General features: G+C 46.9%; 4 protein-coding genes across 6 annotated transcripts; 2 read left to right on the top strand and 2 right to left on the bottom strand.

Annotated features, from left to right (window-relative positions):
- Window positions 1-473: 473 nt before the first annotated feature.
- SOST (sclerostin) lies at window positions 474-10,232 on the bottom strand. 2 transcript variants are annotated; one of them, XM_052705060.1, is made up of 2 exons: window positions 4,632-10,232; window positions 474-2,327 (listed from the first exon to the last, which is right to left on the bottom strand). In XM_052705060.1, the coding sequence occupies exons 1-2, from the start codon at window positions 4,849-4,851 to the stop codon at window positions 1,906-1,908; spliced, it is 642 nt and encodes a 213-aa protein (XP_052561020.1). In that variant the 5' UTR covers window positions 4,852-10,232; the 3' UTR covers window positions 474-1,905. The 2 variants fall into 2 exon arrangements, with proteins under 2 accessions (XP_052561020.1, XP_052561021.1); XM_052705061.1 differs by having other exon boundaries at window positions 474-2,356; window positions 4,652-10,232.
- Window positions 10,233-10,699: 467 nt separating this feature from the next.
- DUSP3 (dual specificity phosphatase 3) lies at window positions 10,700-17,129 on the bottom strand. 2 transcript variants are annotated; one of them, XM_052705063.1, is made up of 3 exons: window positions 16,945-17,129; window positions 13,863-14,089; window positions 10,700-11,595 (listed from the first exon to the last, which is right to left on the bottom strand). In XM_052705063.1, the coding sequence occupies exons 1-3, from the start codon at window positions 17,064-17,066 to the stop codon at window positions 11,390-11,392; spliced, it is 555 nt and encodes a 184-aa protein (XP_052561023.1). In that variant the 5' UTR covers window positions 17,067-17,129; the 3' UTR covers window positions 10,700-11,389. The 2 variants fall into 2 exon arrangements, with proteins under 2 accessions (XP_052561023.1, XP_052561024.1); XM_052705064.1 differs by lacking the exon at window positions 16,945-17,129 and adding an exon at window positions 14,886-16,828.
- Window positions 17,130-17,136: 7 nt separating this feature from the next.
- On the top strand, window positions 17,137-23,025 carry LOC128091772 (ras-related protein Rab-18-B-like). Its single transcript, XM_052705062.1, has 7 exons — window positions 17,137-17,274; window positions 17,352-17,407; window positions 18,383-18,444; window positions 19,474-19,546; window positions 20,101-20,219; window positions 21,187-21,253; window positions 21,502-23,025. Exons 1-7 carry the CDS (start codon window positions 17,210-17,212, stop codon window positions 21,672-21,674), a joined length of 615 nt encoding a protein of 204 aa, XP_052561022.1. The 5' UTR covers window positions 17,137-17,209; the 3' UTR covers window positions 21,675-23,025.
- Window positions 23,026-23,207: 182 nt separating this feature from the next.
- Window positions 23,208-25,574, top strand: CFAP97D1 (CFAP97 domain containing 1). The gene is made up of 5 exons (XM_052705066.1): window positions 23,208-23,474; window positions 23,851-23,926; window positions 24,278-24,396; window positions 24,510-24,941; window positions 25,453-25,574. The coding sequence occupies exons 1-4, from the start codon at window positions 23,386-23,388 to the stop codon at window positions 24,643-24,645; spliced, it is 420 nt and encodes a 139-aa protein (XP_052561026.1). The 5' UTR covers window positions 23,208-23,385; the 3' UTR covers window positions 24,646-24,941; window positions 25,453-25,574.
- The last annotated feature ends 1,661 nt before the right edge of the window (window positions 25,575-27,235 follow it).

Here is a 27,235-nt window from a genome sequence, read left to right as displayed (position 1 = left end):
CTAATCAAATGTCAATCGAGAGTTCTTGATTGAAAGCCAATGGCCTTCTGGGGTTTTTTAGTGGGTTTCCCAGGTTGAGAACCTGTGAATCAGTGCTACTGGGAGGAGGTGGGGAGCTGAAATCTGCTGAGCTGCTCTTTCCCTGGGGAGTAGAAATGAGAATGGTGACGTGGGGCCCTGAGCTCCACATCTGCCCAAGTTGGTATTTCCATGAGAAATGGTCATGCCAGGGGTGAGAAGCTCCAATATGGAGTAACCTTAGAGAAGTGTCATTTATTAATTGGAAATTAAGGATCTCGGTGCTCTGCATCATAGAAATGTACATCCCAGGCTGGAGCCAAGCCCCAGTTCTGTAATTCACTGCCTTTACAGCAAACAGCTCCATATTGCAGCTGAAAGTCAAGGAGTCTTCCCATAATTAATCATTGTTTCTACTTTATTACCAATGTATTTAAAATTCAAAATAACAGACTAAGATTTTTCAAGCAGTTTAACTTCTCATTCTCTACAAGGGAAAACGTTGCATAAATAATTTTTGAGACAAAATAAATACATAATTCACTCTTTGAAACAATAGCTTTTCTCTCTAGATTCTGGTCCCACATAAAATAACTGCAAAATCTATAATCAACATGGCAAATTGCCATAGTTGGTATGATCTCTGCATAAGCTCTAGACAGAAAATAAGAACAGAGAGGAACTGCCTTTATCCCAAGTTGTGTTTGTCTGATTCTAGGCCTAGCACTTCTACAGGATACGTACAGCGTGTGGCTATTCACTTCCCAGTAATATTCTTTAATGGAAAAACAAACTTCAGTCTGAATGTTGAGAAGTACAGTTGCTGTCAAACTAAAGATGTACCAGAGCTGCACATAACAAAGATTTTTCTAAAGGAATTCATGACTTTCAGATTAGCAGAGGCCCACTTCTCATGCAGAACCCTTCTCCCAGAACTTGGCTTGCACAGTCTTAGCTCTACAAGGTGTATGGCCAAGTCATTCAAAGGCTACAGAATAGGAAATGTACACTGAGATATCTAGGTTGATACTAAAGTCAGTTGTGTACTAGGAAAGCAGGACTAATCAGTATTTTTTAAATGCTAAACTGTGCACATCATTAGCTGTTTACAAGACAAACATCAGTGAGGTTATCTCTCTTGAGAGGAGCATCCATTTCCTAAAACTGCTTCCCTTAGGAGAACTCGCTTAACTGGTCCTAACCCAAACCCTTGCTCCTAAAAGAATAGGATGGTTTGGTTGTCAGTTCTCAGTTCTGAACCTGTTGGCCCTACAGCATTCTAATTAGAAGTGTGACATGGATTGGTCACATTTACAAGAGCACAAATGTCATATTTTGGTTTTCTTTCTCGAAGGAAACCACTGGGGCATGAGGACACCTGGCAGAGGACGTTCCCTTCTGGCAGCCTGGCTCCAGCTGAGACCCAGCTCCAGCCTCCCCAACCCCAGCATCCCCAACCCCATGGGACTGCAGTGCCCCACCTCACTTGTCCTGCACCACGGGATTCAGAAAAGGGAAAGGGATGTGGCATTCCTTCCACGTCCACAAGCAGAACGACTCCTAACCAGGTGTGCTGTGGCTGTACCCTAACAGCCTCGCCTCCCCCTCCTTGTACAAACCAGGTGGCCTCATGCTGACCCCCAGGGTGTCCCCTCCTCTCAAACTGAACGTAGCTGCTGCTCCCACCAGCTCGGTTTATCTCATTCTCTTATCAGACCATAACCGCTATCATCTGATGGATTTTGACTATGTGAGCCTTAGACCCAGCGTAGCAGAAGGAATTGGAACCACCTGCAGTCAGACCCTTGTGCTCGGCCTGTGCATGCCGTTTTTGTATATGGTATAAAATATCCAGAGCTGCTGGGCTGCATCACTTGGCACGACCTCCTAATAGGCATTTTCCAGCTCATGCTGGTTCGGTTTGCTGCTCCTGGCTCGGGACAGACGTGATTTCTTGTTCTTCTGCTGCCTGGCAGGCTCCTTCCCAAAGTCCTTCAGCTCAGACTGGTTGTGGTATCGAGTGTATCGCTTGCACTTGCAGGCTGTGACCGCTCGGAATTTGTAAGTCCGAGTCTCATCGTCGGGACACGCCATCTGGATGCGCTGCGTGCGGGTGTGAGCCGGGATGCAGCGATAATCCGGGGAGTTCTGCCTCCACCACTTCCCTCTGCCGATGGAGTTGGGCAGGAGGTGGGATGGGACGCACTGCCCCGAGCAAACCAGCTCCTTCACGGGCTTCAGGCTGCGGCACGGCCCCTCCGTCACGTAGCGGGTGATGCGCATCTCTCTGCAGCTGAAGTCGGAGACATCTGCAAAGGAGAAGGGTGTTAGCGTGTGACTGCTGCCTTCCCATCCACAAGGAAGCCATCAGCTCTGAGCCCTCCGCGTTGAGAAGGATGTGGAGATGTTGGAGAGGGTCTGGAGGTGGTCGTGAGGGTGCTCAGAAGTTGGAGCACCTCTCCTATGGAGTCAGGTTGAGAGTTGGCCTGGAGAAGAGAAAGCTGTGGGGAGATGTCACTGTGGCCTTCCAGTACTTAAAGGGGGCTCATAAAAAAGATGGAGAGTGATTTTTTTACACTGATTGTGCTTTTGTTCTGATTGTGACAGGACAAGGGGAAATGGTTTTTGAAAGAGGGGAGATTTAAATCAAATGAGAGCAGGAAATTCTTTGCTCAGAGGGTTATGAGATGCTGGCACTGCTGCCCAGAGCGGTGGGTGCCCCATCCCTGCAGGTCCCATGGCCATGGATGGGCAGTGGGCTGCCTGAGCTGTTGGGGGGCACCCAGCCCATGGCAAGAAGGTTGAAACTGGATGGGCTGTAAGGTCCCTTCCAACCAAGCAGACTGTAATTCAATCACCTTGAATGATGGGTTTGAGGTCTCCAAAGACGCCAAGGCTGCTCTAGTTGTGAGACCCTTGAACCACCATGGATAGGTTGATGAATCCACGCCTGCCCCCACCACAGGGCAGACCCCACGCAGGGCTGTGCTGGTCAGCACTGAGCTCAGGGGGTGCCCAGCACCAGCGCTTACTCTACTGGCTTCATTTGCCACAGACAAAGCCTTCCCCAATGCTCTGGTTCAACTCTATTGACCTCAGAGGTTCCTTCCAGATTTAAACTTTTCTGCAGAAGGGAAGTTTTCCTGAAGTGTCTCTGAGCTAACATGCAAGGTGAGGAAAATCAACAGGGCTATGGAATTTCCAGTCTTCAGTCGTAATGTTCTCTAAGCTTACTGCTTTCTGTGGTAATCCCAAATCTTTCAGAGGCACCTTTCAGATGATAAGGAACTCTGTGGGGTATTTTCCCCCTTATTTTTTTTCCTATTGGATAACTATAGATAAACGAAACATCAGGAAATAGAAATCTTTTAACATTAAGGATTTAGACGAACTTTCTCACTGTAGGAACTTTCCTTTTCCAAAGGTGCCTCTTTTGCCACTTGGGATGCTCTGCTACTTGACCTGCTTGCAACACACAGAATTTGATTGTTGAAGATGTTTATCAAACAACTCCATCTAGAGGAACACACGGTAATGTTCTTCTCTTAGGGAGAAGGTATCATTTTGAGTCATGAGCACAACTTGGGATGGAAATCCGCAGCTTACATATGGAAGCCTGAGTCTGCCAGTCCTTTCTGTGCATATGTCACCTGCCCTGTGCATGCACAGGGTGCACAGACTGCAAAATTATTGATGCTGTTCTGCAATCTCGTGTGACCCCGGAAGGTCTGGCTGCTTTTGGATCAGCATTTTCATTCCTTATGTCAAAGACATAAAAATAAGTATACAAGGCTATTGCATACCCTGATACCCTGTCCAGTTAATACATTTTACTCCCTCCTTTTCACCCCAAACCCCATGCACGTTTCAGTGGTATGGACCCCAGTGGATATCAGAGCAATCAGAGGCTCCAAATCAGGATTTGCAGATGTAAGTGAACCAACCTGCCTTGAGTTGGGGATGTGGGGCTGCCTGCAGGAAGCACAGTGCTCCCTTTGGGGAATTTCAGACCTCCATGAAGCAGCACTCAAAAATATCATTAGGTTTTTTTTTCTTTTAATATTATGATTTTAACCTCCAGATGTGTCCCTTCTGACCCCTGTGATGGGGTGAGCTTTGAGTGAGCTGCATTTGGCAGCCAAATGCAGGTCCAAAAGAACTGAGTTGCCCCGTTTCCAGAAGTGCTCCCTCTAAAAACTCCTTTGCTCTCTCTGCCTTCTGTCCGTCCTCCCAAAGCTGTTTTGCATCATTGTGAACATAACACATTTGCCCAAATGCAGTAAACCTATTAAGTACCCAACCTACTTCCAAACCTCTGCCAAAGAGGGTCCTCTCCCATTCACTTGGGCATGAATTCCTTTTGGAAGTGCTCTAACTCCTGTTACCTCCTGCAATCCAGCTGAAAATCCACTGTTAGCAAAGGACACGGAGCAGCACAGCTCACCCAGCTGAGCACCACTTGTGCTGGGGGTCTCAGACCCCACCACCCCGATTCCTCCTCAGTCTTTAATTCCCTTCCACACCTATTTGACTAAAAAAACAGGTTCTGATAACACCTCATCTCTTGCAAACTGTTAGGGTCCAAAACAGCAATCTAACGTGATTCGTCTTACCATTAGGGTCCGGAGTTTGCTGTATGTGCCTTCCCCCGTGCTTTGCCTGGTTCATCGTGTTGTTGTTGCTGTAAATCTGCTCCATGGGGGTCTCTGTATTTTCGGTGATCTCAGGGATGATTTCTGTCGCATCATTTTTGAACACTTGCCATCCTCCAGCTGCCCGGGATGCGATTTGGATGAGGACGCAGACAGAGCACACAGCCCAGGAGATCTGCATGGTGGCAGCTCACGGCTCGGCTCCTCAGCACCCTGACAGCCTCAGTTCCCAAGCCCAGGCAAATCATTCCCCTTTTTTAAATCCTTTTTAGAACCAAGCCAGCCAATGGCTGTCCAAAGTGGGAAGGGCCAGACAGCAACTCATTCATCTCAGCTTTTGTCAGTGTGAAATAGAACTGGTGCGTGGGGGTGGCTTGGTTGACAGGACTCTACAACTTCCACCTCCAAACTCCTCGTGCTGTTGGGTTTTGTGTCTGACAGCAGTGCGGGTTGATGGGAGCAGTGTGCACTGCAGCCCCACTTTCTCTGTAGTTTTTGGGGTTCTGGCATCTTGTGTCACAAACGCACCGAAAGAAACAAGGAAAGAGCTTCCTTCCAAAATGAGAAGTTGCTTTATTTAACAGAAATCAGCTCTGAGGAGTGTGGCTGTCGGGGCAAGCAGCCAGGTGCTGCTTTCTGAGGTGCTCTCCCTTTTTTTTTCTCTCTTATTTTCAATACATGCAATGTGGGATCACTGCACGCTGCTCCTTCTGCTGGTGTTTTGCACAAGGCTTGGGTGCAGCACATGAGATTATTTTAAACACAGGATCGTGGCCAGGCTGATTTCATTGCATGATGCAACTAAGAAAAGATAGAGATGATGCCCTTATGCCCAAGGCAGCTATGCCTAAGTGTTATTAATGCATCGTGTTCCAAAATCTCATTTATGGTATTCTTTTTCCTTGCAGAATTGTAGACAATAATGAGGATGGTTGGGTGATTTCTGCATCTCAAGGCCACAAATGTTTCTGTGGTGTTTGCAGATGCTATCAGGCTAAATACATCAATCAGGAAGAGCCCTTCTGTGAGAGAAGACCCTGCGCTGAGCTCATCACAGCCACTGAAAGCAAATGTGCTCTCAGAGCAGCGAAGGACACCTGTGCACGTTCCTGCAACGTCTGTCTCATCCATCCCCATGCATGTAGAAGAGATTCCAAAGCGATTCACCGAGTTTCAGCACTTTGAAACATTGCTCAGAACATCAACAGGAGCCTCTGAGTTCTCCTCTGCCTCTGTGAGGGGTGGGAGCAGTTGGGGCTGTCTGGTTTCCCCCTGTTCCTGTAGGGAACTCGTTACCTAAGGCTTGCATTCCATTCCAGCCATTCCCCTGCCCTGGCACAGAAAACAGGTGTCACCAAACGTGAAGCGGAGATGTGCTCTCCTGTGGGGTGACCCTGATGATAAATAATCCATCCAAACAGCAGTGATGACCCGAGGGCATTTCACCTCTTTGCCCTTCCACACCCCCAGACACGCACAGCGGAGGCGTTTGAATGCTGAGCTGGGGGAGCTTCAGCCTCCCTGCTCCATTCAATGGGCTGCAGCAGCACCACTGCATTTCTTTCAATTAAGAACGCCTCTTCCACCCAAAGCAATTGTGATGTGAATAGTGATGGCCTCACAGACACCCCAAACCCAAATTCTGAGGCGTTGCAAAGGTTTTTCCAACTGTAATTTTTCTCAGTTCCAAATCAATGTGTTCGGATTCCAGATCCATGCAGCAGGGAGGAATGTTGTGTTGGAGCACCATGGGAGCACTGAGGGAAATGGATTCTGAAGAAATGACAGACACCAGCTTAGGTATCTTCCATGCAGGATTTCCAGCTTTTGGTTTTATCTTTCTTTGAAAACAAGCTGGGCTATGGTGCTTAATGAGTTAAGCTTGAAATTGTGTGTGATGATCTCTTGGGCTCTACTTGCAAGTCTTATAATTGAGCCGTGTGATTTCTTTTGTTTCTTTAATTGTTTTAGAAATAAGGATGATGGGAACCAAACTACGTGTTTTGTCAGACAGGAACACCACCAGCTCAGCAACCCTCTTCCAAGTGCTATAGGACAACACATGGCACAACAGAACACAGCCAAGGGATGAATGGGAGAGCCCCCATCATCAGTGAGCACTGCTAACTGCTCCTCAAGGGAAGTTCTTTACTGTGAGAGTGGTGAGGTGCTGGAACAGCTGCCAGAGAGGCTGTGGATGCCCTGTCCATCCCTAGAGGTGTTCAAGGCCAGGTTGGATGGGGCCCAGGGCAGCCTGGGCTGCTATGAAATGGGGAGGTTGGTGGCCCTGGGGGTGGCAGGGGGTTGGAACTTCGTGATTCTTGAGGTCCCCTCCAACCCAAGCCATTCTACGTTTCTTATCCTATTCAAATGTGTTCAGAATGGCATAACTTTGTCTATAAAAGCTCAGTTTGTGTTAATTTCTGCACAGAGAATATTTCCAAAAGTGATCAGGAAGCGCATTCACAACAATGTAGTGTCAAGAAAAAGATGTAAAGGTTTTCTTAAGGTTTCTCTAAGCACTTGAACGATGCCCTCTCTGACAAACTGTCTGAACATTTATCTGTATCACCCGCTGGGAGAAGCAGAAAGCAAAACTCTGAAGGTGAAAATGAGAAGCTGCATTTTGCCTCTGGCACAAAACCTCAGCAAGGGCAGCCTGACAGCAGTAAGAAAAGAATCCCAGGGACGTTCAGATTCCTTAACTACAAACACATTCTTCCACGTCCTGTAGCTGCTTGCCTGCTCACAGCACAGCAAGCAGGAACAGTTCAGGCTGCAGCCCCCAGGAGCAATTGATTTCTGCTCTGTTAATGAAGCACAAGAGAAAATAAAAAAGCAAACAACAAATGTTTGTGATTTCTACCAAGGACACTTTGAGAGTGCGCTGAGTTTGGGTTTGCCATAATGAGAGCTGAAAAAAATTCTCCCTTGGCCTCATTAAGGATCAGATATGTGCTTCTGTGCTTCCAGGACATGACTGGGGTGCAGGTAGAGGGGGTAAAACAGCATCTTGTGCTCATCCTGAATCCCTGGCTGCTGCTTTCTAGGCTCAAGATTTTGTGTCCTGCTGTTCTCACTCTGCCCTTTGAAGACATCTGCATAACCCAGTTGTTGCAGTCAGTTCTGCCCTGTGTCACTGCCCTCCCTCGACCAAGGGGGGTTCTGTGGGGCATCCACACCCTCAGGGATGTGCACAGCCTGAGCTCTATGAACTCTGCCCATCACCTACACACCGCCCCAGCAATCCACTTTCTGAAGGACTCCCTTGCTTCCCAAGCAGTCCTCTCCCCAAAATACTGCTGAGCTGCCCATGCCCGAGCCCTGTTCTCTCCCAGGGATCCCGCAGAGCCATTTATCACCCTGCTGTCCCAATGCTACAGCATGGACTCCTCTACATCACCAAGAGCAAACGGATCCGTATCGTTCTCACACCAGAGATCAGTAAATGTGCTGCTGAATGGTTCTGGCTGCTTGCCTTGCTGGTGCCAAGACATCAGATTCATATAACAGCTTTGGTCAGGGATGGAATGAGGGCTGCTTAGTGGGGAACAACGAGCCTACAGCTCCATCTGGTGAGTCAGCTGGCCAGCTACCTTGGCAGGGAATTAAAATATGGAGAAGAAAAAAAAACACACAACAAAAACCAACCAAAAAACCCTCAGCTGACTTACTCCCACAGCTTCCACTTACAGGGCTTGTTTCCAAAACAGAAGGAATGAATTCGTTGTCCAAAGAATAAAAACTGGAATACAGTCATTGCCCATTCAAAAGTTACAGACAGCAATTAAACACAACCGGCTCCATAAGGCAGCAGCTCAGCCACCAGCTCAGTGTCAGGTCAGTGCCATCAAACCTTCCCACAGCACTTTTTGTTCCCATATGTACATATATATATATATATATAACACATATCTATTTAGCAGTACTTGCTTTATATTTAAAAAGGAACTTTTGAGCTCCAGGTATACAAGAACGTGTTGGAGAAAGAGAGGAGCTGTGAAAAGGGAACAGGGGAACTGCTGTCAATGGCAGTTTGATCGTTATATGATGTACAGATGTCAACAGCAGTTTCAGAACGGTGATGTAGATTTCCAAATCCAACTCCTAATGAAAAAGCAACAGCAAACGCTCACCTGGCTTCTGCACTGTAATGCCATGCACAGGATGCGTTTGCTGTATGAGGAATAAGGACACTCATTCTCACCTGCAACCCCCTGGAAGATACTTCCTCAGGGTTGTGACCAAAACAAACCACTGCTTCCAGTTGTAGCAGATTTGGTTAGTTCTGCACAACAGAAGTGGGAACACTGTGGCGAGGAACATTGCTGATGTGTTGTGTTGCTGTTTTTGCCTTGTTCTGCAGGAGGAGGATGGGTCGGATGGGAGTGCTGCTCCAGCTCAAGGAGCACACACACACACAGCCTGGATCTGCAGGGTACTGCTGGAAGATGCACTCTCCTGGCACTGGGAGGTAAGCCAGACATACACATCTTTAGGAGGAAAATGTGTCCAACACTTACGAGAGTTTAAAGGGAATTACAACAATGTATCACAGCTGCCAGTCTGGTCTTAGGATGCTGTTAACTCTAATTTTGAAATAACTTTGCTAAGTGTGTCCAACTGCAACGCTCTCTTGGAAATGCATTCAGCATTATCACAGAACCATAGAATGGCCTGGGTTGAAAAGGACCACAATGCTCACCTGGTTTCAACCCCCTGCTATGTGCAGGGTTGCCAACCACCAGCCCAGGCTGCCCAGAGCCACATCCAGCCTGGCCTTGAATTACTTACAGCTCAGAAGAGCTCATTAGACACAAGATTGTCATTGCCAACAGCGCAGGACCGAAGGATGAGGACAGCACTCAGAAAACACAATTTTTCCTTTGGATCGAAATTCTGAGTTGGAAACTTCCCTCGGGTGCTGATGGCTGGGAGACGCAGCTCAGATGGATTCATTTTTGCATGTATCATCATTCCAGAGGGATGATTATCTATCTGAACATCCTCCTTTGTTCCTTGCTGTAAGATAAGAGCTCCTCGCCCCCGCTCCCCTCTACCTTCCAACTTCTCCAACTGAGCACAAAAAGCCCAAGCTGCTGCATCTCTTTCACTGCGCTGGATTTGACTTGGCAGATATCTTTGTTCTATGGCAGATGTGGATTTTACAGTCCCTGCTTAGCCTCAAATACTGCTAAAATAACGTCCTTTCTGAGTCACCCATCAGTTCCTTACCACAGGATCTACTGTTTCAGCACTTTAAATCAATTGCTAATAGAGTTTTCTTCGTTCCCCTCCACCCTCGTGTTACAAAATCTTTGAAGAAGCTTAACAATGTCTGTCCTGTGATTTTTTTTATAGTGAGATGAATACACAAAACTGGATTTGGACTCAGGTGGATTATTAATACAGGTGTTTCCAGTTAAAGCAGCGTTAGGATTTTAAACCTAGACCCTCATTAAAGCAAAGCTAAAAAGGGATCACAAACCTCCCAGGGTTCTGACAGCACAGCCAACAGTTCTGAGGCTGTAGAGGGAGATCCTCTGCATTCACAGAGCTGCAATAACTGACAGGCACACGCAGACCCACTCCAGCATACCGTAAACAAGGCTCCCTCTCCCATCACTGCAATGACTCATTTCATCTGCATGTCCAACAGGATCAAGGTATGATTTATTTTAATAGAAAGGAAACGCTTTCTGTTCCACGTGGCATGTAACAACGGTGGTTTCTATTGAATGGAGCCATGCAAATAATTCAAGTCAGAGTGTACCAACAAAATGCTCTGTAAGCACACCTGCACTGCAATGCTGGAAGAAATCTGTAGATATCATCTTGCTATTCCACGTTAATAAACAGCAACAGCATAAGGAAGGGAGACTGTGGTTCAATACAAACCTCAGAAGCCATTCCATTCTGATACTTCACGCTTCATCATACACCCAGTACAAGCACTCCTAAGTACAGCCATTCTTCTTCCCTTGCTGGAGTTCTTTTCTCAACATTTACTCCACATTTTCTTTAGAGTGTGAGTTTATAATAAAAATAAACTTTAATATCAGACTATTTCACGTCAATCACAACAGCAAGTGGTACAAATAGTCTTGGAAATACAGTGTGCATCAAGGTCAGGCTCTGAATGGCTTTACTACCACACACTGTGTATTGCATATATCCACACTGAACACAATACTGCATACTTCTTTTTGCAAGAGTGCATCTGTGCATTTGCATATATGCTGCTCCGTTCCTTGAAGCTCCTACACTCAAACTCGAGGCACCTGTGTGCATGAAAAAGAAGCTTTAGAAAACACAGTACTTCAATGAGGAGTGAGAGATGTATGGGGGCTCTCAGCAAACAGTGCTCTGGTGGAGTAAAATACAAAGCTTGAATGAGGCAACGGGATGTCAATGCAAAGCATGTTACAAAGCCTGCAAAGGGGCACTGAAACATGTGTGAACAGCTGTCCTCACCCGAGCGACCCCTCTAAAGACACCTCTATATTGCAACAACTCCCACAAGCGACACAACAAGTTGTGCCACCTTGAAAGACAGACCCACAGTTTGAGAAAGATCCCTTCACTAGACAAGAGCAGGAATTCTGCCTCCCTCACACAACGTGACTTAGCTTGGCGGGTGGGGGGTTAGGAATCTAAAGCACTTCATATATCCTCTGATGGTTTGAGAAAACACCCCAAAAACACTACAGCGCTCTGTTTCAGGGCTTCACTTTGCCTTCCTTCACTAACTGCTCATTTAGCTGACAAAGCTGCCTTAGGAAGCCATCATTAGGGCCAATCTCTCTCTTTTGCCGGACAGTGACCAAAGCAGACTTGACATCCATGTTCTGGCGAAGCATGAGGTAGGCGATGACCAGCGTAGGAGAACGGCTGTAGCCCTCACGGCAATGCACAAACACTTGTCCTGCAGGGAAAACAGGTCATAAGGTGGGTTATAATGGAACAGAGGATGGAAATGCAGCATGAAATAAATCGCGACAATTCGTCCTTTGGAACCCCCAGGACTCTGAATTGGGAATTCTGATGGAGATACGTAAAACTTGATGCTATGGCTGCGATAGCTGCTACAGCCTGACGTGTGGATAATGCAGAATTAACAGTTCTACATCACTCACACTACAATGTATTTGCTGCTGCATTATGAAGGCCAGCCTGCACCTATCTATATTTCTCCAATCTCTATTTCAGAATGTCTTGTACCTAAGGATGACTGGGTACCAAACAGCACGAATCCACGATGCACCGTTTAAAATACGCTGCAGACAGATGCTGTTTGTCACATACTGTGTCTCCTCAAGGACATCCACCCTTCTGGCTGCACTGCTGTCAATTCCCATGATAACTCCGTGCTGGATCGTACCTGGCTGCTTGTCTGGCTCTCTATGAATCACACTAACACTCAAGTAAAAGAAACCACTAATTATGCAATAACAAGAACCAGAAGTACCTTCTGCCAGCACCAATGAAAAGCTTCCAGCTAACTGATTAGGGAAATTATTCCCATGTTTATTGGAAAAATGCTGACAGTTGGCATCCAACAATAATTAAGCAGGCTGCTGCTCCCTCTGAGAAACCTAACTCATTTTTATTGCTTCTCAGCTGCTTCCTCTTTGCCCTGCTTTTCCAGACACAAAATACAACCCCAGGCTTCCCCTCCAGAGTAAATTCTTTTCTGAGACCACAGAACAGATGAACCACACAGACTTGCTGAGGCCACGACTTGCTCGGAAGCCTGTTACCATATTTGCCTTGAGCTGCATATTCTGCTCAGCTTGAGGCAAACCTCTAATCAGAAGCGAGTTGAACAGCTAAAACAATTAATTCTTTACATTTCCTGAGAGCCTGCAGCCATGAATTAGCAGGATTCAAAGATTCTTAAGCATGTGGAAGAGAACTGACTTCCTTTCTACGGTCAGAAGCAAAAGGGTTTCTGGCCTTCCTCTGTGAAAGGCAGTGAGAATCCTGGGCTGATCTGGGTACAGCAGCCCTGCCTTCACTTTGCTCCCCTCCAGAACCTCATGCAGCTACAAAGCTGAAATGAAACTGCAGGAGAGAGCAGTACTGCATCCTTCATCACTTCGCTACTGCTTTTGCTCTACCCTTCCCTGCAAAAAAAAAATCCCCTATCATATTTAAGTAGTGAGTTAATCTCAAACCTGGCTCCACCACCACCCAGCTACAAAGTTCTTTTGTTTACCATGGCAGGAAAACAGCAGCAATCACAGGAGGCAATATTTAGACGGAAAGAATGGCAAAGCAGAAGTGCTGCTGTCGATTCTGATCAGATGAGCTGAAGTTGGTGGGGACCAATGCACAGCTGGCAGTGCTGAACACTTCTTCCAACTGCAGGCTGTATCAGTGGGTCATAGAACTAATTGCAAGAGCTGGCATTTAACTTCACATCCCAGCTGCAGCTCCCCTTTTGCCCACTTCAGGGACAGAACTCTTGGAACTGTGGGAATCCTCATTCCTCTTTGCTCACATTTAGTCACCAAGCAAGAAAGAAATGAAGCATATGTAGAAACGAGTGGTATGCTGCAACAGTCAGAGCAGAAGCACCTTCTGACCCACTGCACTATGCCCCAGGATTTCTGCTCTGTGGAAACACTGTTAGAGAAATGTGGCAATCAACAGCATTTCACCTAGCGTCTCCAGCCTTCCTGGAATCCCAGGGCCTAATGGGGTAATTGTGACATAAAATAATAATAAGATCATAGAGACAGGCTCTATCCTTACTGTATGTTTGAGAAGCAAACATGCAGCAAGTTCAGCAATGCATTACCTGCATCATTTTTGCCTTCCAATGCTGTAAAACTACTTTTAGATCCTGTATTTGCTTTCTGGGCTTTTCATCTGCCTGAGGAATAATAAGGGCACGTCTTCCCAGACAGCCACTACTTCAGGATGCAGTTGCTGTTTCACTTTGCAAAGTCATCCCTAAAATGTCAGACTTCCACTTAACATATACTGGAGGTCCACATACATAGAGAGATGACTAAGATGTTTTATTGAATAGTCAGGTGTCTTTGATGCCAAGGCTTGATCTGAATCACTGGTTTGCCTGTCCAACTGAAAATCAGAGCAAAGAACCACTTCAAGCAGTGAAATAAAGAGCTAAACCATACGCAGCGTACAGAAAATAAGGCAGAAAGACATTTCAGTTTGCCTTACCATCCTTCTGGGAAAGTGCTTTCTCAATAAAATCAGCTGCCTCCTCAAAATATCGACTGAGGTTAAATTCCTGCGTATCGTTAGCTTTAATGCCATGGTATGTGATGCCTGTGCCTTCATAGAATTCTGCATTAGTGTTCACATGCATGAATGACTTCCCCTCTGCTGCATTCAGAACATGGGTTATCCCCAGGCGCTGCAGCTTCATAATGTTCTTGGCTATGAACCTGTGTGACAAAAAGTGTCAAGAAAACGATTAGAACTCGGTGTCTCGGTATTGACGACGTCCCCAAAAGCTACTGATGACCAAAAGGTTGCATTTTTCTGCTCAGGGAAGCTAAATATACAGCGCTCAAATTAGCTAAAGATTTGACACGTGGAAATATTCAGAGCCTTGGTCACTACTTGCATGTCAGAGAACGCTCCTTTCCTGGCTGACAGCCGAACGCTGGGACTTAATCCTCTGCTCCCTCCTACGGCACAGCTGTAGCTGTGAACATTAAATCCTGACTGAACTAAGGAAACTTAGGAGATCGCAGAAATGCCTGGCTAATTGCTCCTATGATTAACCACTCTCTCCGTGTGCCAGAACCAGCTACAAGCAGCCTCTGCTGGCGGCCTCCAATGCTCCTTCTCAGGCCATAGGAATACAGAAACGCAGAAAGCAAGATGTATGTTATCACACCACATGGTTGCACAGGGCAACGTTCACATAACTCAAGGCTTTATGAACATCTAGAGCATTCCTTTCCTCCTAACGACCCTTCACCCCTTAAATTATCCTCACGCACGAATTCTTATGCATGAGTGAAGTTTCTACATCTTCTCTCGGTGCCAAACAACTACGGGCAACGGGCCAAGTATTTGTAAAGGACTTCATTACCCAAACAAATGTTGACAGATTTTTCCATCTGGCAGGACATCATCTGTGCCAGGGGACAAGTATCAGGGCCAAGGGAATTCTGCTTGCAACACAAAAGTAAATCCTACAGAGCAGGGCCAAAACAAAAAGCGTTAATTCGCCTGCGAGTTCCTCTGTTTAAGTGGTGAGTGTGGCACAAGGAACAGTGCATGGGTCAGGGCATATCTGATAGTGGTTGGGATCCATGGGAATCTGCTTTGCACCCGTTCACCCAAGCAAATAAACCACATCTGTAATACGGAGCAAAAACTGCCCCACAGCGCATTTTCATTTCCACTGTTACGTCCATGCAAAGCTGCTCCTCCACCACTCAACTTCATGTTAATTTGGGGATTAGGATTTTGGGATTAGGATTGGGATTTTGGGGATCTTTCAGATTCCTTACTGCACTTTGAGCCCATTAGGAACAAAGAATTGCTTTGTGGGTTAACCATACACACTCAAGCAGCCAGAACGCTCAGATACGTGCTCTGCAAGCCTGGCAAAGATGCATTCCGTCCAGCTGTCCTGCTCATTTACCATGAGATTACACTCAAATATATCCTGATGCTGGCCATGATAGGACATTATTCGTACTTCTGATATCATCTGAATTGTCTGACTGTGCTGCTGCTTGAAAAACACATTGTGTGAATGTCACCAATCTGATCTTTCTTGTTTTAGTGATATTGCATTTTGACTCATCTTCAGAACTCTCGTCTGATCGCTTTGAAAGGTTACAACTGTCTGCTGTGATATGCAAAAGCTCTCTTTTTATTTTATCATTTCACCTCTGTGTTTGCATTAATGATAACTTCCATGTACTGCAAGGGAGACGTGGTACTTGACAGACAAATTGTTATCCCACGCTGTGACCCCATTCAGTCTCATCCTCCTGAACGTCTCAGCGCTGTTACTTTTACCCGAGGTTGAGTCATTCATAAGGAGAGAAAAAATATGCATAATATTGCAAAAGGCTTCGAGCAGAACTGTCTGAATTCTCACTCAGATGTCTTAATTTCTTGCCATGAATTCCTGTCCAAACTCTGTTTAAGTTCTGTTTCTTTCATGCTGGGTGTTGACATTCCAACCTCTCCGTGGTAAAACTCTCCGTGGATGTCATTACTCTGTAAATTCTCTCTCTGTTATAAAATCCCTGCCCCCGGTAGCTGTGGGAGCAGCCTCACATTGCAGGCAGTGCTTGATCCCTCCAAGGCAGAGAGGAGATTTGTCAGAGCAAACGACCGTGTTACTTTATTCTCCTGCTCCCCCCATGAAGTGCTCCCAGCAGCTCTGCAAAGATAGTAACATTTGTGCAATGAAGGCTGAAATGGAGAAGGGAGCTGAGCACAGAGCTGACACGCAGCACACTGAGGTCTCCAGCTCCAAGCAGATGCTGGAACAGAATGGGATAAAGGAATGCACTGCAGACACAGGGCCTGAGCAGCTCTGTGGCACACGCAGCTATTGCTGCCCTGTCACCCCACAGCATCCCATCCCTTGGGTAACCATGGACAAGGATAGGAGGCAGCAGGGGAATCATGGAACTGCAGGGCTTGGAAGGGAACTTCAGAGATCACTGAGTCCAACCCGCTGCCCAAGCAGCTCTCCACATCAGGCTGCACAGGTCGGCATCCAGATGGGTCTGGAATATCTCCAGAGAAGGAGACCCCACCACCTCCCTGGGCAGCCCATCCCAGTGCTCCATCATCACCCTCACCGTGAAGCCCTTCTGCATATTGGTGCAGAACTTCCCATGCTCCAGTTTCAGCCCATTTCCCCTCGTCCTTGTCCCCAGACAAGAGGCTGCCCACGTCCCTTCACCTCCCACACTTCAGCTATTTATAAACACCGACAACCTCCCCAAAATTAGAAGCCCCAAATTAGGAATTAGGAAAAAAAAAAACTTCAAGCCCAACACGGGGCGTTTCGCTCCTGAACTGTGCGTGCGCTTCATTCAGCCCCTCCGCCCGCAGCCGGGCTTTGCAGCAGGTGCCATTTATGGGCAGCGCCCGCTGGGTGCCATAGGAGCCCGCACGGCGCCGTGCTCAGGCCCAGCAGCCAGTCAGGCCCCGCGGCTCCCTATGGATGTCCGGGGGGGGCGGCGGCTTGGCCCCTCCCGCTGCTCGCAGCCCTACGCAGCCCCTCGCGGGCCGCCCGCTCCCGGCCCGCCGCACTCACGCGTTCCCCACGTGGATGCGCGGCACCACCTCGTTGCTGTGCGCGCTTGGCAGGCTGTAGCAACCGCTGCCGTTCGCGAGGAGGTCGTTCAGCTCCTCCACCGAGATCCGATAATCGGACATGGCCGGATCCGGACGCTCGCGAGGCTCCGTTAGCTCCGCCGATCGGCACGGATCGCCCCGCCCCGCCCGGCACCGCCGAGCGAGGGGCGGAGTCCGAGCAGCTGGTCGGCATAGCGGGCAGGCGGCGGGCGCTGCGTGGGGGTATGGACGGAACCGGCATCACCGTGAAGCTGATCCTGATCGGAGACAGCGCCGTGGGGAAGTCCAGGTGGGACTGGGACCGGGCGGGGCGAGAAGCTGCGCGCTGTGTGCCGCAGTGCTGAGTGCCGGTTTGTGTTCGTGCAGCCTTTTGCTGAGGTTCGCTGAGGGATCCTTCGAGCCGAGCATGAAACCGACCATATGTGAGCGGGGATGGGGCTGTGAGCGGGGATGGGGCTGTGAGCGGGGATGGGGCTGTGAGCGGGGATGGGGCTGTGAGCGGGGATGGGGCTGTGAGCGGGGATGGGGGGGGGGTCCGGGTTGGGAGGGGGGCTGTGAGGGGATGGAGGGGGGACTGTAAAGGAATGGGGGCTGTGAGGGAATGAGGGGGTCTGTGAAGGGACATTGGCTGTGAAGGATAGGGGTGGGGAGGGGGACTTTGAGGGGATGGGGGTTATGAGGGATGGGGGGGTCTGCGAAGGAATGGGGGCTGTGAGAGGCCAGGGGGGGCTGTGAGGGGGTACTGTGAAGGGGCATTGGCTGTGAGGGGATGGGGATAGGGGGTACTGTGAGAGGATGGAGGCTTTGAGGGGATGGAGGCTGTGGGGGGACAGGGACAGCTGTGAGGGGATGGGGAATGCTGTGAAGAGGCATTGGCTGTGAGGGGATGAGGGATGGTGTGTCAGCATGGAGGCTGTGAGAGGACATTGGGTTTGGGGGTGTGAGGAGATGGGGATGGGGGCTGTGAGGAGATGGAGGCTCCTGTAGGGGAACAGAAAGCACTGTGAGAGGGTAGAGGCTACGAGGGGAGGAGATGGAGGGTGTGAGGGGATGTTGGGTGTAGGGGAGGACAGGGTGCTGTGAAGGGACGGGGTCAGTGGGGGGACAGGGAGTGCTGTGAGGGGGTTGTGGGGGGGCAGAGGGGGCTGTGAAGGGATAAGGGGTAATGTGTTAGAATGGGAGGCGAGAGGGGATAGAGGTTGTGAGGGGTGAGGGAGTGCTGTGAGGGGTCGAGGATGAGGCTGCGAGGGGATATTGGTGTGAGGGGATGGGATGCTGTGAAGGGATGGGGTCAATGGACAAGGAGTGCTGTGAGGGATGGGGCTGTGAGGAGCTGCAGGCACCGCTGTTCCTCCGCGTTGTTCCCCCAGCCTTTCCCCTCTTATTTTGCATCTTAGGTGTTGATTTTAAAGTGAAGAAGATGGTGGTAGATGGCCACACGGTGCAGCTTGCAATATGGGTAGGTTTGGTTTGGGGCAGATGTGGGAACGTAGAGATCTCCTGTGGGGGCTGTGCAGCAAACAGTCTGTGTGCTGTACCGGATGCACAGCGGATGCTTTATTTTGGTTGCTTCAAACTTCTGGTGCTGTGTTTCCAGCGTGTGAAAACTGGGAAATCGGAGTGCAGAGTGTGTTCAGGTTTACCTGTAATGTTATTAAAGCACTGAGTGTTTTCTCCTAGATGGACTGTAGGCCCATGAAGGGTTTTTCAGGTGTTGGGGCATAAGTATTTAAGAAAGAACGCTCCATTCTGGATTAAGCCATTGGGACTACTGGAAAGAAACGTGCCTAGGGCTGGTGGTAACACAGGGAATATTGGCATCAGAACTTGTGTTATTTCTTGGTTTTTCTTTATGGCTCTGTGTATGGGAGGTAGAGTGGGACTGTTGAGGTTGCAACTGTTCCAGCTGTGTGCGCTGGCTGTGTTCTGAGCAGAGCCTTGCTGGGACTAATAGGAAACCTCATAACCATGCAGGGGTGGGCCTGCTTGTTGTGGAATGGAAACCTACACAGGTTATATAGCTGGAAAAGGAGCTTTACAGCGGTAACAGCCATCTGGAGAGGCTGCTGATGAGCTGGAAGGGAAAACTGGTGCTTGGAGAATGTTAAATAAAAGCTTCGATGCTTGTACCAAGCATCAAAGTGAAGGAGAAGCTTTGACTTTAGTATCTATGGGTTCATTATAACCTCCTTAGTAAGCATAACCTGTACTAAGTGAATACACTGCCAGGTGTAATAAAGTAGAAATAAATGATATCATAGCTGTTGGTCTGCCTATGACAATCTGCACGTAAATCTAAACACTTCTTTGGTAACAATAATAAACGCTGTCACTTTTTTGCCTTCTTATTGTTTGTTCTGCGTAGAGTGGAGTATTTGGAAGACTCTAGAGAGAGAGTGACACAACTTAGCAATAATTGAATAAAACTGCTCATTTTTTGTGTTGTTTTCTTGTTGTTTGTGTGTGTTTTCTTTTTTTTTCCCCCAAGGACACAGCAGGCCAAGAGCGCTTTAGGTCACTGAATCCCAGTTATTACCGAGGAACTCAAGGGATTGTTTTAGGTAGGAGGAGTATGGGAGGGAAATGTGACTGCAGGAAGCTTGGTTTTACAATCTAAACTGCAAAAGGGGACTGAGAGAATCAGGGGAACAGCTGGGTTTTGTTTCGCAGCGCTTTGAATCCTTCGCTCAAACTCTGAGTTTGCAAAACTGCTGCTGGGAAATTCTGCTGTTTCCAAACGTTTTGCGTTTCAGCCAAGTCACCCTGCAAACCGTCGGGTGAATCGTCAGCTTTGTAGTAACTGTTCTGGTGAATTTCTGGTTAGAAGGGAACATTGGGTTTTGCCTTTTGTTTCCCTTAGCGGCTTTACTGTTTATCTGTATTTATTTGTTACTGATGACTGATGTGGTTTGCTATAGAAGACGAGATTTGCAGCACAAGGAATACCTGCTTAGTCTTTTTCAGTGTGAACACCAATTAGGAAAAGAAGGGAGTTGTTCTCAGGGCTTGTGAGGGCTGAAGGTGCAGAATATTATTTTTCTGGCCTCAGTGCCGTGATGAAGTAAGCGCTGATCAAGACTTTGCAACTGCTAAGCTCCTTTTCTTCCTTTACCAGTGTATGATGTTACAAGGAAAGACACTTTCACAGGCTTAGAGAGCTGGCTGAACGAGCTGGAGATATACACCACCAAAAGCGACGCTGTGAAGATGTTGGTTGGCAATAAAACTGATAAGGTCAGTTCAGAAATGCATCGTCTTACACTCTTCTGCAGGCGACTCAATCATGAGACAGAATAAATGTGAGATAAGCTCTGAAACGATTGCATTTCTTGTGTGAGGAGGTGATGGGCTCTGGAACTTGGGCTGGGGAGGCTCTTTTTGCTGCCTCATTTGAGAAGCAGCTCGTATTGGAATTTTGTGGATGTGCTCCCGAAGAGATGCAATTAATGAGAGAGATTTCAATTACTGGAAAACAGTGGAAGTTTCTGGCTGGGCACTGTGAAATACCTTTTAATTTAACAGCAGTGCAACAGAACAGCTCCTCTGCCTCTTTGAGCCAACCGTGCCTTGGGCAGGTGGTGGGGAAGGATTCTGCTCTTACCATCAGCTGGCTGTTAATCATACATCTGTGTGGGTGAGGTGCACACACCCCTGAACATCTCTGGGCATTTTTGACATATCCTAGATGCACATTGCTTAGTGAGATGTGTTTCACTCTTGCTTTACTTCAGGCTATCCTGAAGTAGGTAGTTGGAATTCTTAGCTGCCTGTGTATCTGCATGGAGCACTTTGTACTTGTCTTGGGATTTTGGGGAAATCCTCCTTTTCCACTTACCCAGTCTGACAAATTTCAACATCTTTGGTATGCTTCTTCAGCTGTTTGACTATTGTAACTTCCTTTCTGGTGTTTCCTTTGCTCCCCCTTGATTCAGAAGATAACAACTTCTTAATTTCCTGCTGATTCGGTGTTGTTGCTCTTCAGTTTGACCCTCCGTTGGCTCTGCCTGGCACCAATACTACTTAATGCTTTTGAGCTGACTGTAGAGGGAGGGATATTCAGTTGATGGCTGTGACATGATTTTATAAGACTTTTTCTTTCTTTCCAGCAAAAAACTTCAATTCTACAGTGCTGCTTTTCCAGGGAGTTCCTTAAGCTTGCAAATATAGCTCACTTGAGTCATTTCTTCATTCATCTCTGCAGCCTGATCGGGAAGTAGAGAGAAGAGAGGGACTCCAGTTTGCTAAGAAACGCTCGTTGCTGTTTGTAGGTATGGAACCGTGCCAGAAGTGCTTATGTTCATGGATTGTTTGTGTGTTGTTCTGTAACTGACAGTGCCTTTTTTTCTGACAGTGAGATTCCTTCATGCGCTGTGTAGGCACGAGTTCTATATCCTCATGAATTTTTTTAAGGTCATCTTTAAAACTCTCAGTCTGAGAGGCTGGAGGCTTGCAAATAAGATGAAGTCTTTGATTTTTATTGTTTTTTTTTTTCCCTCTTTTTTCTTCCTGCCCACAGAGACCAGTGCCAAAACAGAGGATGGAGTGCAGCATGCCTTTGAGGAACTAGTGATAAAGATCCTGCAGACGCCAAATCTTTTGGATAAAAGCACAGAGAAGAAAAGAGTCCAGCTAAAGGAATCGTCACAGCAGGAGAAAAGCGTGTGCACTGCATACTGTCCACTTTCTTAAGTCTGCAGGTGGCTGTTCTGTCCAAACGGAGTGCAGTTCAGAAGAATACACTGAGGGCTTTCAGGAGCTGCTCTGTGCCTTGTTTGACCTGCTACAGTTGTGTAGATTTGATACCAAACTGATTAACAAAACACTCTTTTATTCACTAACAAAGTACAGTTTCTTTCTGTTATGCACATCTGATATCTGCAGGTATCAATTTAATGCTTTTTCTGATAACTCAGATTTGTTACTAGTAAATCATACTCTTACAGTATGCTTTTGGCATTTGACATTTACTTTTTCTAGAATTCCTGCCTTGGCATAAGAGTTTTCCATTTTGGAATGTTGCTGTAAAGCTTCTCCTCCCCAAAGTGGCACAGGAGTCTTTCAGGCTGCCAGCTTCTCTTTAATGCACTCCCTGCTCAGGAGTCACCCTAAGCAGTGACATTTCCACTCTATTTCAGATGGTTTTAAGCAGTCAGAATCACTGTGGGTCTGCAGACAACAAGCTGAGTTGCTGCTAAATGTGAGGTTTGTAGTGAACAGTCACATTCAGTAACATTCTGCAGGAAGCAAATGCTTCCTGTGCTGTACACTGTAGGTTATCCCTTGCTGCTCTTCACTGCGTCGTGCTGAGGATCAGAGGTGCTTTGGAGTCATCATTTTGGGCCAGCTGACAGCGTGGGTACTTCTGCAGTTGACAGAATAGTCTGCAAACCTGGGTTTCTACTCTGATTCAGCAATTGCAGGGTGAGAAGTGGGTTCAGTATAGAATGTGCTGGTGATGGAAGGTTGTGCAGGAACAAGAGTGTGTCCATTGCCGATCTCATGATGAAGTTCTACAAGATAGCTGCTGCTTTTTACCTTCTCTCTGCTCCAAAACTCACTGCCTTTTCTTGAAAACAAGCTTTGAGTCTTGTAGGATGCTTTGGTTCTGGGTTTGGTAGCAATACTGTTAGGAAGGCTTTGTTAGGTAACATGGTAACAGTACTAAGTAAAAACTTGGGGATGTTAAAAGTGTTTAAAATGGAAGCTGGAGCGTTAGGAGATAAATGACAAATCCAAAGATGTTCTGTCATTACAGGATGTTGTCAGACTGGAACAGAAATGTTGCCTTGCTTAGGGTGCACATTTTAATCCATTGCTATCAAGTTAAATTATTAGGAGGGCTTTCCTGAGTGACACCAGGGATTAATACAGCACCATTAATGCTGCTGTACAGCAGCTGAATGCAAGGTGTACAAACTTCAGCTTTCCTTTGCAACTATTGCAGCTTGTTCTGTATAAATGCTCTGGAGCTGTTTTCATCTGTGAAAAGCATGCATAAGAAACTGTCACAAGAGAATAAAATGCCTTTATTGGGTTTTTACATCTGTTTTTCTTTGTCTTGCAATGGATCACATATCGCCTCTATTGCAGTCAGTCTGAGGAAGGTGATGACAGATGCTATTGTGGTGTTTGATGGCTTTGAGCAGATGTTTCCATTGATAAAGCCAGCTGAAGGAGTGCTCCTTCATACCTACCTCCTCCTTTCAGTCTTTAAAACACCCCTGCGAAATAACGTTCATTGTATCCACTTCCAAGAGCAGAAGTTTCAGCTGGTTGCCCTACAGCAGCTGGGTGTGCATGCTGCAAGCTGCTCACCAAGGGATGGAATCCTACCCATCTATGAGCAGTGTGTGTCATAATTCAAGGGCTGGAATCTCCAAGTACCGCTGCAAGCAAGAGCATGACCACCCCAAGGAGACTGGAAAGTCAAATTTGGAAGATGGGAGTCTGTGGCAACTTGAACAAAGTCAAAGGAACAGGTGGGAGGGATGTATGGGAACAGGGGGAGATAAATGACTGCTGCTCTGTGGGGTGTAAAATGGCCTCTGCTGGTTGTGGTGGTGTTCTGGCGACAGGCCACTAAGGTGGGTCGCTTTCCTATGTTTCCTGGGGTTGAGGACAAGACTGGAGAGAAGAAAGATGAGTTCTTAGCTGGTGAACGTGGGTGAAATTACGTCAGCGTAGTCTGAGAGCTGGGACGAAGACAAAACTGGGTGCTGTGGGCCATCTGACTCGTGTTGCTGACCAGAGAAAGGCTGCATGGAGGGAGTTGGGGCTCGGTAATATCACAAAACTTGTTTTCACTTCAGGTGTTTTGTTTTTTTTCTTTTTTCTTTTTTTTTTTTCTTTTTTTTTCCTGTGTCTTTCAAGCAAGACATTGGGTGGATAAAACGGCTTCGCATGCACAGAGCTGGCAGCATGTTAACCTGAGGAAGATTCAGGTATTTGTAACCCCACATCTGTGTGATAACAGTGCTTCAGGTAGCAGGGAATCTGCTGGAACACAGAGAGCAGGATGACAGAATTCATGTGAGGAGGGGTAAGGGCAAGAAAAAGAAAACAGAATGCGTTACTGCTTTCGTGTCAAGTTTGTTTATGTATCTAATACATCATGGAGCTGGGAGAGGAAAGCAAGGAAGCAGTGACAAAGCACAGCTCCAGAGCCTGCTGCTTTGGGGATATGGTTGAGAATTGAGGTGTTTGTTTTCAAACATAAATGGGCAACGTAACAGTGAGAGCCAGCCCAGGAAAGAGTCTCATGAGAACAGCACTGCAAACTTTCTCTTGCACAGGAGGATCAAAAGCGAATCAATCAGATTGAAAGAGACAATAAGAAGCTCCTTGAGAACCTTGCTGCCATCCAACGAGGGCCGGCAAAGGTGGATTGTTGGAATAAATGCTTTTACAGAAGGTAGCTGCTGTTCTACCCTTCCTTCCAGGTGTACGGGGGGGAAGAAGGGTGCTTTTTCCACATGTCCTCTCCTTCCTATTTGTTTTTACAAAGGTGTTCATTTCTGCTCCCAGGTCAACAAGTGATAAACAGAACAGGAAAATAATGACCATCACGGTGGAAAATCATGGACTCCTGAAAAGGCTTGCTAACAGTAAGCCTACCTACGATCAAAAGAAGTTTGAAATGGAATGGCAGGCACGTAGCTGAATTTTTGTATACCTCTGACAACTGGGGTTAAGGTATCTTAAAGTTCTCAGGTATGGATGTACCTAAAGCCACCACAACTGAGTCCTGGGTTGAGTAAGTGAGTAATAGGCAGGAGATGAAGCGGATGGGTAAGGGCAGGAAAAAAGGATGAAGCGTACTTCCTTAGGTGTTGTGTTTGTTTAACAATGCATAATTAGACTTGGTGATAAAACCCATCAATCTTTTTTCCTTGGCAGAACATGAGACAGTTTAAATAGACTGCCAAACAATGCTGCATCTCCTCCCAAGAGACTGAGGTATGTTTTTATACATCAGGTGCCATTTCCTGAAAACAAAGAAGCTGGGGTGGACGTAGCAGGATTCTAATCCGTGCACATGTGAAATGTGTATGTTCCATAGTAAATTGCCATCTCAATCCTAACAACAAATGTGGCTGGAGACAAACTCACCTGGTTTTGAATAAGCTGTGTGCCTGAGCGTTCCCTGGCTGTACTCTGCTCAACTCATTTGAGAAAGGAAAGCAGTTCAGATGCAGTCAGTGTAAGGACAGGGAGCTGTCTGACAACCTCAGGTACTGTGGCTGTTTAGCACAGCTCTTCCTTGCACACTACAAATAGGAAAGGCTACATTAATTTCAAGCATGGGCAAGGGAGGGAGAGAGAGGGAGAAGGGAGAAAGAGGTTCAGTTTGCTGAAATATTTTGACTTGGGGTTGCTGGTACCGCTTACAAAGCAGGACTTCAAACTCAAGGAAGTTTGCATGCTGACTTTCTTTATAATCTCTTCTTTTTGCCCCTCCTTACTGCAGAGCACAAACCAGGCCTGGCCTTGACTCGGTGTTGTCTGAATTGGAATCTTGTCCTGGAAACAGACATCTGTTACGTGTGCCTTTTCCTGAGACTGTCAGAATAAAGAGGAGAATACACAGAAGCACTGACTGTTCTTCTTTACTACGCATTTCCATATTCTCTCCCCATCATTTACTTTGAACCTAAAAAAGTCCTCAATCAGAAAAGCGAAACAAATGTTTCTGATAGTATCTAAGTTATGATCTGTGGGAGTGTACCTCAATGTGGAATATCTGCACATAACTCAAAAAAAAAAAAGATTATTTAACTGACACTGAATATTTTAGGTCATGTTTAATGGGAGTTGTATATTTTACCCTGAAAACTGCAATATATATCCTGTGGTGAGATCGATCTGGTGTGATATTGATTGATATTTTAATAAATCTGCTTAGCTTGAGATGCTGTTAAACTACTGCACTCATTTTTTTTTTCCTGTCTCTTCCTACTCACATCCCTTTGGTGGCTGTGCTGGGCCAAAGCTGCAGCAGCTTATTGGCAGAGCTGATGGGCCACAACCACATGAGGGAATCCTTGTACAGCTGCTGGGAGGCTTCCAGTCTGGCAGCATGTTTTCTGACAAGCCAGAGCAGTTCTAGCAGACTGCAGGAAGTGCTGTTCTTTGCAGGGTGATACTTAGAAGTTAGCATTCGGAGAAGATGGACAGACAACTTTTTGGGCTGGAGTTAATGTAGATTCGGAGACACTAAATAAGAAATACACTTTTAATAAGTAATGGTGTCAGTTTTGCTGAATGCTCTGGAACAAGAATAACATCACACTGTTAAAAGAATGAGACCAGTGTACCAGAAGGTGTTGTTAGAGGGCACAGTACAGAGGAAAGATTAGAACTCAACAGGCAATGGAAAACAGGAACAAGTTTCAGGTAATACACACCTGCACTGCACTCACAAAATCAATGCGTTTTCTTGGACCTGCCCACCTTAAAAAGCTGCATATTCTTTCTGCCAAGTCCTCCAACAGATAAAATTTCCTCTTCAAGACGTGATGGAGCCAAGTGCCATGCCACAAAGGTAACATAAGGTTGCCTTCACTTGATTTGTAACAAAGGTTTTCCTAAGTGCTGGGAGAATGATGATTCAGTGCTGTAGCTCAGCTTCCTGGCGTTTCAGCCTCCTCTCCTGGCAGCCTTTGCAGAGCTGCTCTGTTGCTGTCCACGTGGCGCCCCAGCAGCTGGCATTTGCAAAGATGCCTTGTAGAAAATAAGCTTCTTCAAGTCGTGTTTTACACCATACACACTTTTCAGGTAGGCTAAAGAACATCCCCGGGTTATGAGCTGGATCAATCACACAGGTATGTTTACAGGCTGCTTAACATCTATCCTGTGCTGTTAGGAAGAGAGCGACTGGGAAAGCGGGCAAAAGCCATAGCTGAGCAGACTAATTACTACCTATGCAAGACAGCCAGAAGCACGGGAAAGGGCTGAGCTTGAAAAACAGAACCAACAACACGAACAAAAGTCCCACCGCCACCCCTCAGCTGCTAAAACAAAGACGATTTACTGAGCCAGTCTAGTTAGCCTAATTAGAAAGGGTTTGCAACCAGAAATACTGAGTGGAAGAAAGCCAGCTGGACATTAAAGGAACTGACAGGGTGAGGGCTCTCTCCCTCAACCCTGAAGTAGCAGACTTGCTCCTGGATGAAGAATCTTGTTCAGATGCCACACGAGGTCTGGCCAAACGCTGAAGCTTCTAACATCGCTTCAGTGCTTTTGGAGTATGG

Source organism: Tympanuchus pallidicinctus, unplaced genomic scaffold (assembly GCF_026119805.1).
Source record: "Tympanuchus pallidicinctus isolate F22 unplaced genomic scaffold, pur_lepc_1.0 scaffold51, whole genome shotgun sequence".
Taxonomy (NCBI): Eukaryota; Metazoa; Chordata; class Aves; order Galliformes; family Phasianidae; genus Tympanuchus; species Tympanuchus pallidicinctus.
The sequence above is the reverse complement of the archived record's forward strand: the minus strand, read 5'-3'. Positions and strand labels throughout refer to the sequence as shown.

Bases quoted from the DNA above. Each gene is read 5' to 3' on its own strand.
- DUSP3 (XM_052705063.1), bottom strand. From the start codon at position 17,066: ATGTCCGATTATCGGATCTCGGTGGAGGAGCTGAACGACCTCCTCGCG. The intron at 14,090-16,944 runs GTGAGTGCGGCG...TTTGTCACACAG, and splicing joins CGCATCCACGTGGGGAACGC to GTTCATAGCCAAGAACATTA. The intron at 11,596-13,862 runs GTAAGGCAAACT...TTTTCCCTGCAG, and splicing joins AGCACTTTCCCAGAAGGATG to GACAAGTGTTTGTGCATTGC.
- CFAP97D1 (XM_052705066.1), top strand. From the start codon at position 23,386: ATGACCACCCCAAGGAGACTGGAAAGTCAAATTTGGAAGATGGGAGTC. The intron at 23,475-23,850 runs TGTATGGGAACA...TTCCTGTGTCTT, and splicing joins AAAGGAACAGGTGGGAGGGA to TCAAGCAAGACATTGGGTGG. The intron at 23,927-24,277 runs GTATTTGTAACC...TCTCTTGCACAG, and splicing joins TTAACCTGAGGAAGATTCAG to GAGGATCAAAAGCGAATCAA.
- LOC128091772 (XM_052705062.1), top strand. From the start codon at position 17,210: ATGGACGGAACCGGCATCACCGTGAAGCTGATCCTGATCGGAGACAGC. The intron at 17,408-18,382 runs GTGAGCGGGGAT...TTTGCATCTTAG, and splicing joins GAGCATGAAACCGACCATAT to GTGTTGATTTTAAAGTGAAG. The intron at 21,254-21,501 runs GTATGGAACCGT...TCCTGCCCACAG, and splicing joins ACGCTCGTTGCTGTTTGTAG to AGACCAGTGCCAAAACAGAG.
- SOST (XM_052705061.1), bottom strand. From the start codon at position 4,851: ATGCAGATCTCCTGGGCTGTGTGCTCTGTCTGCGTCCTCATCCAAATC. The intron at 2,357-4,651 runs GCAAACTCCGGA...GGAAGGCAGCAG, and splicing joins CACGGGGGAAGGCACATACA to TCACACGCTAACACCCTTCT.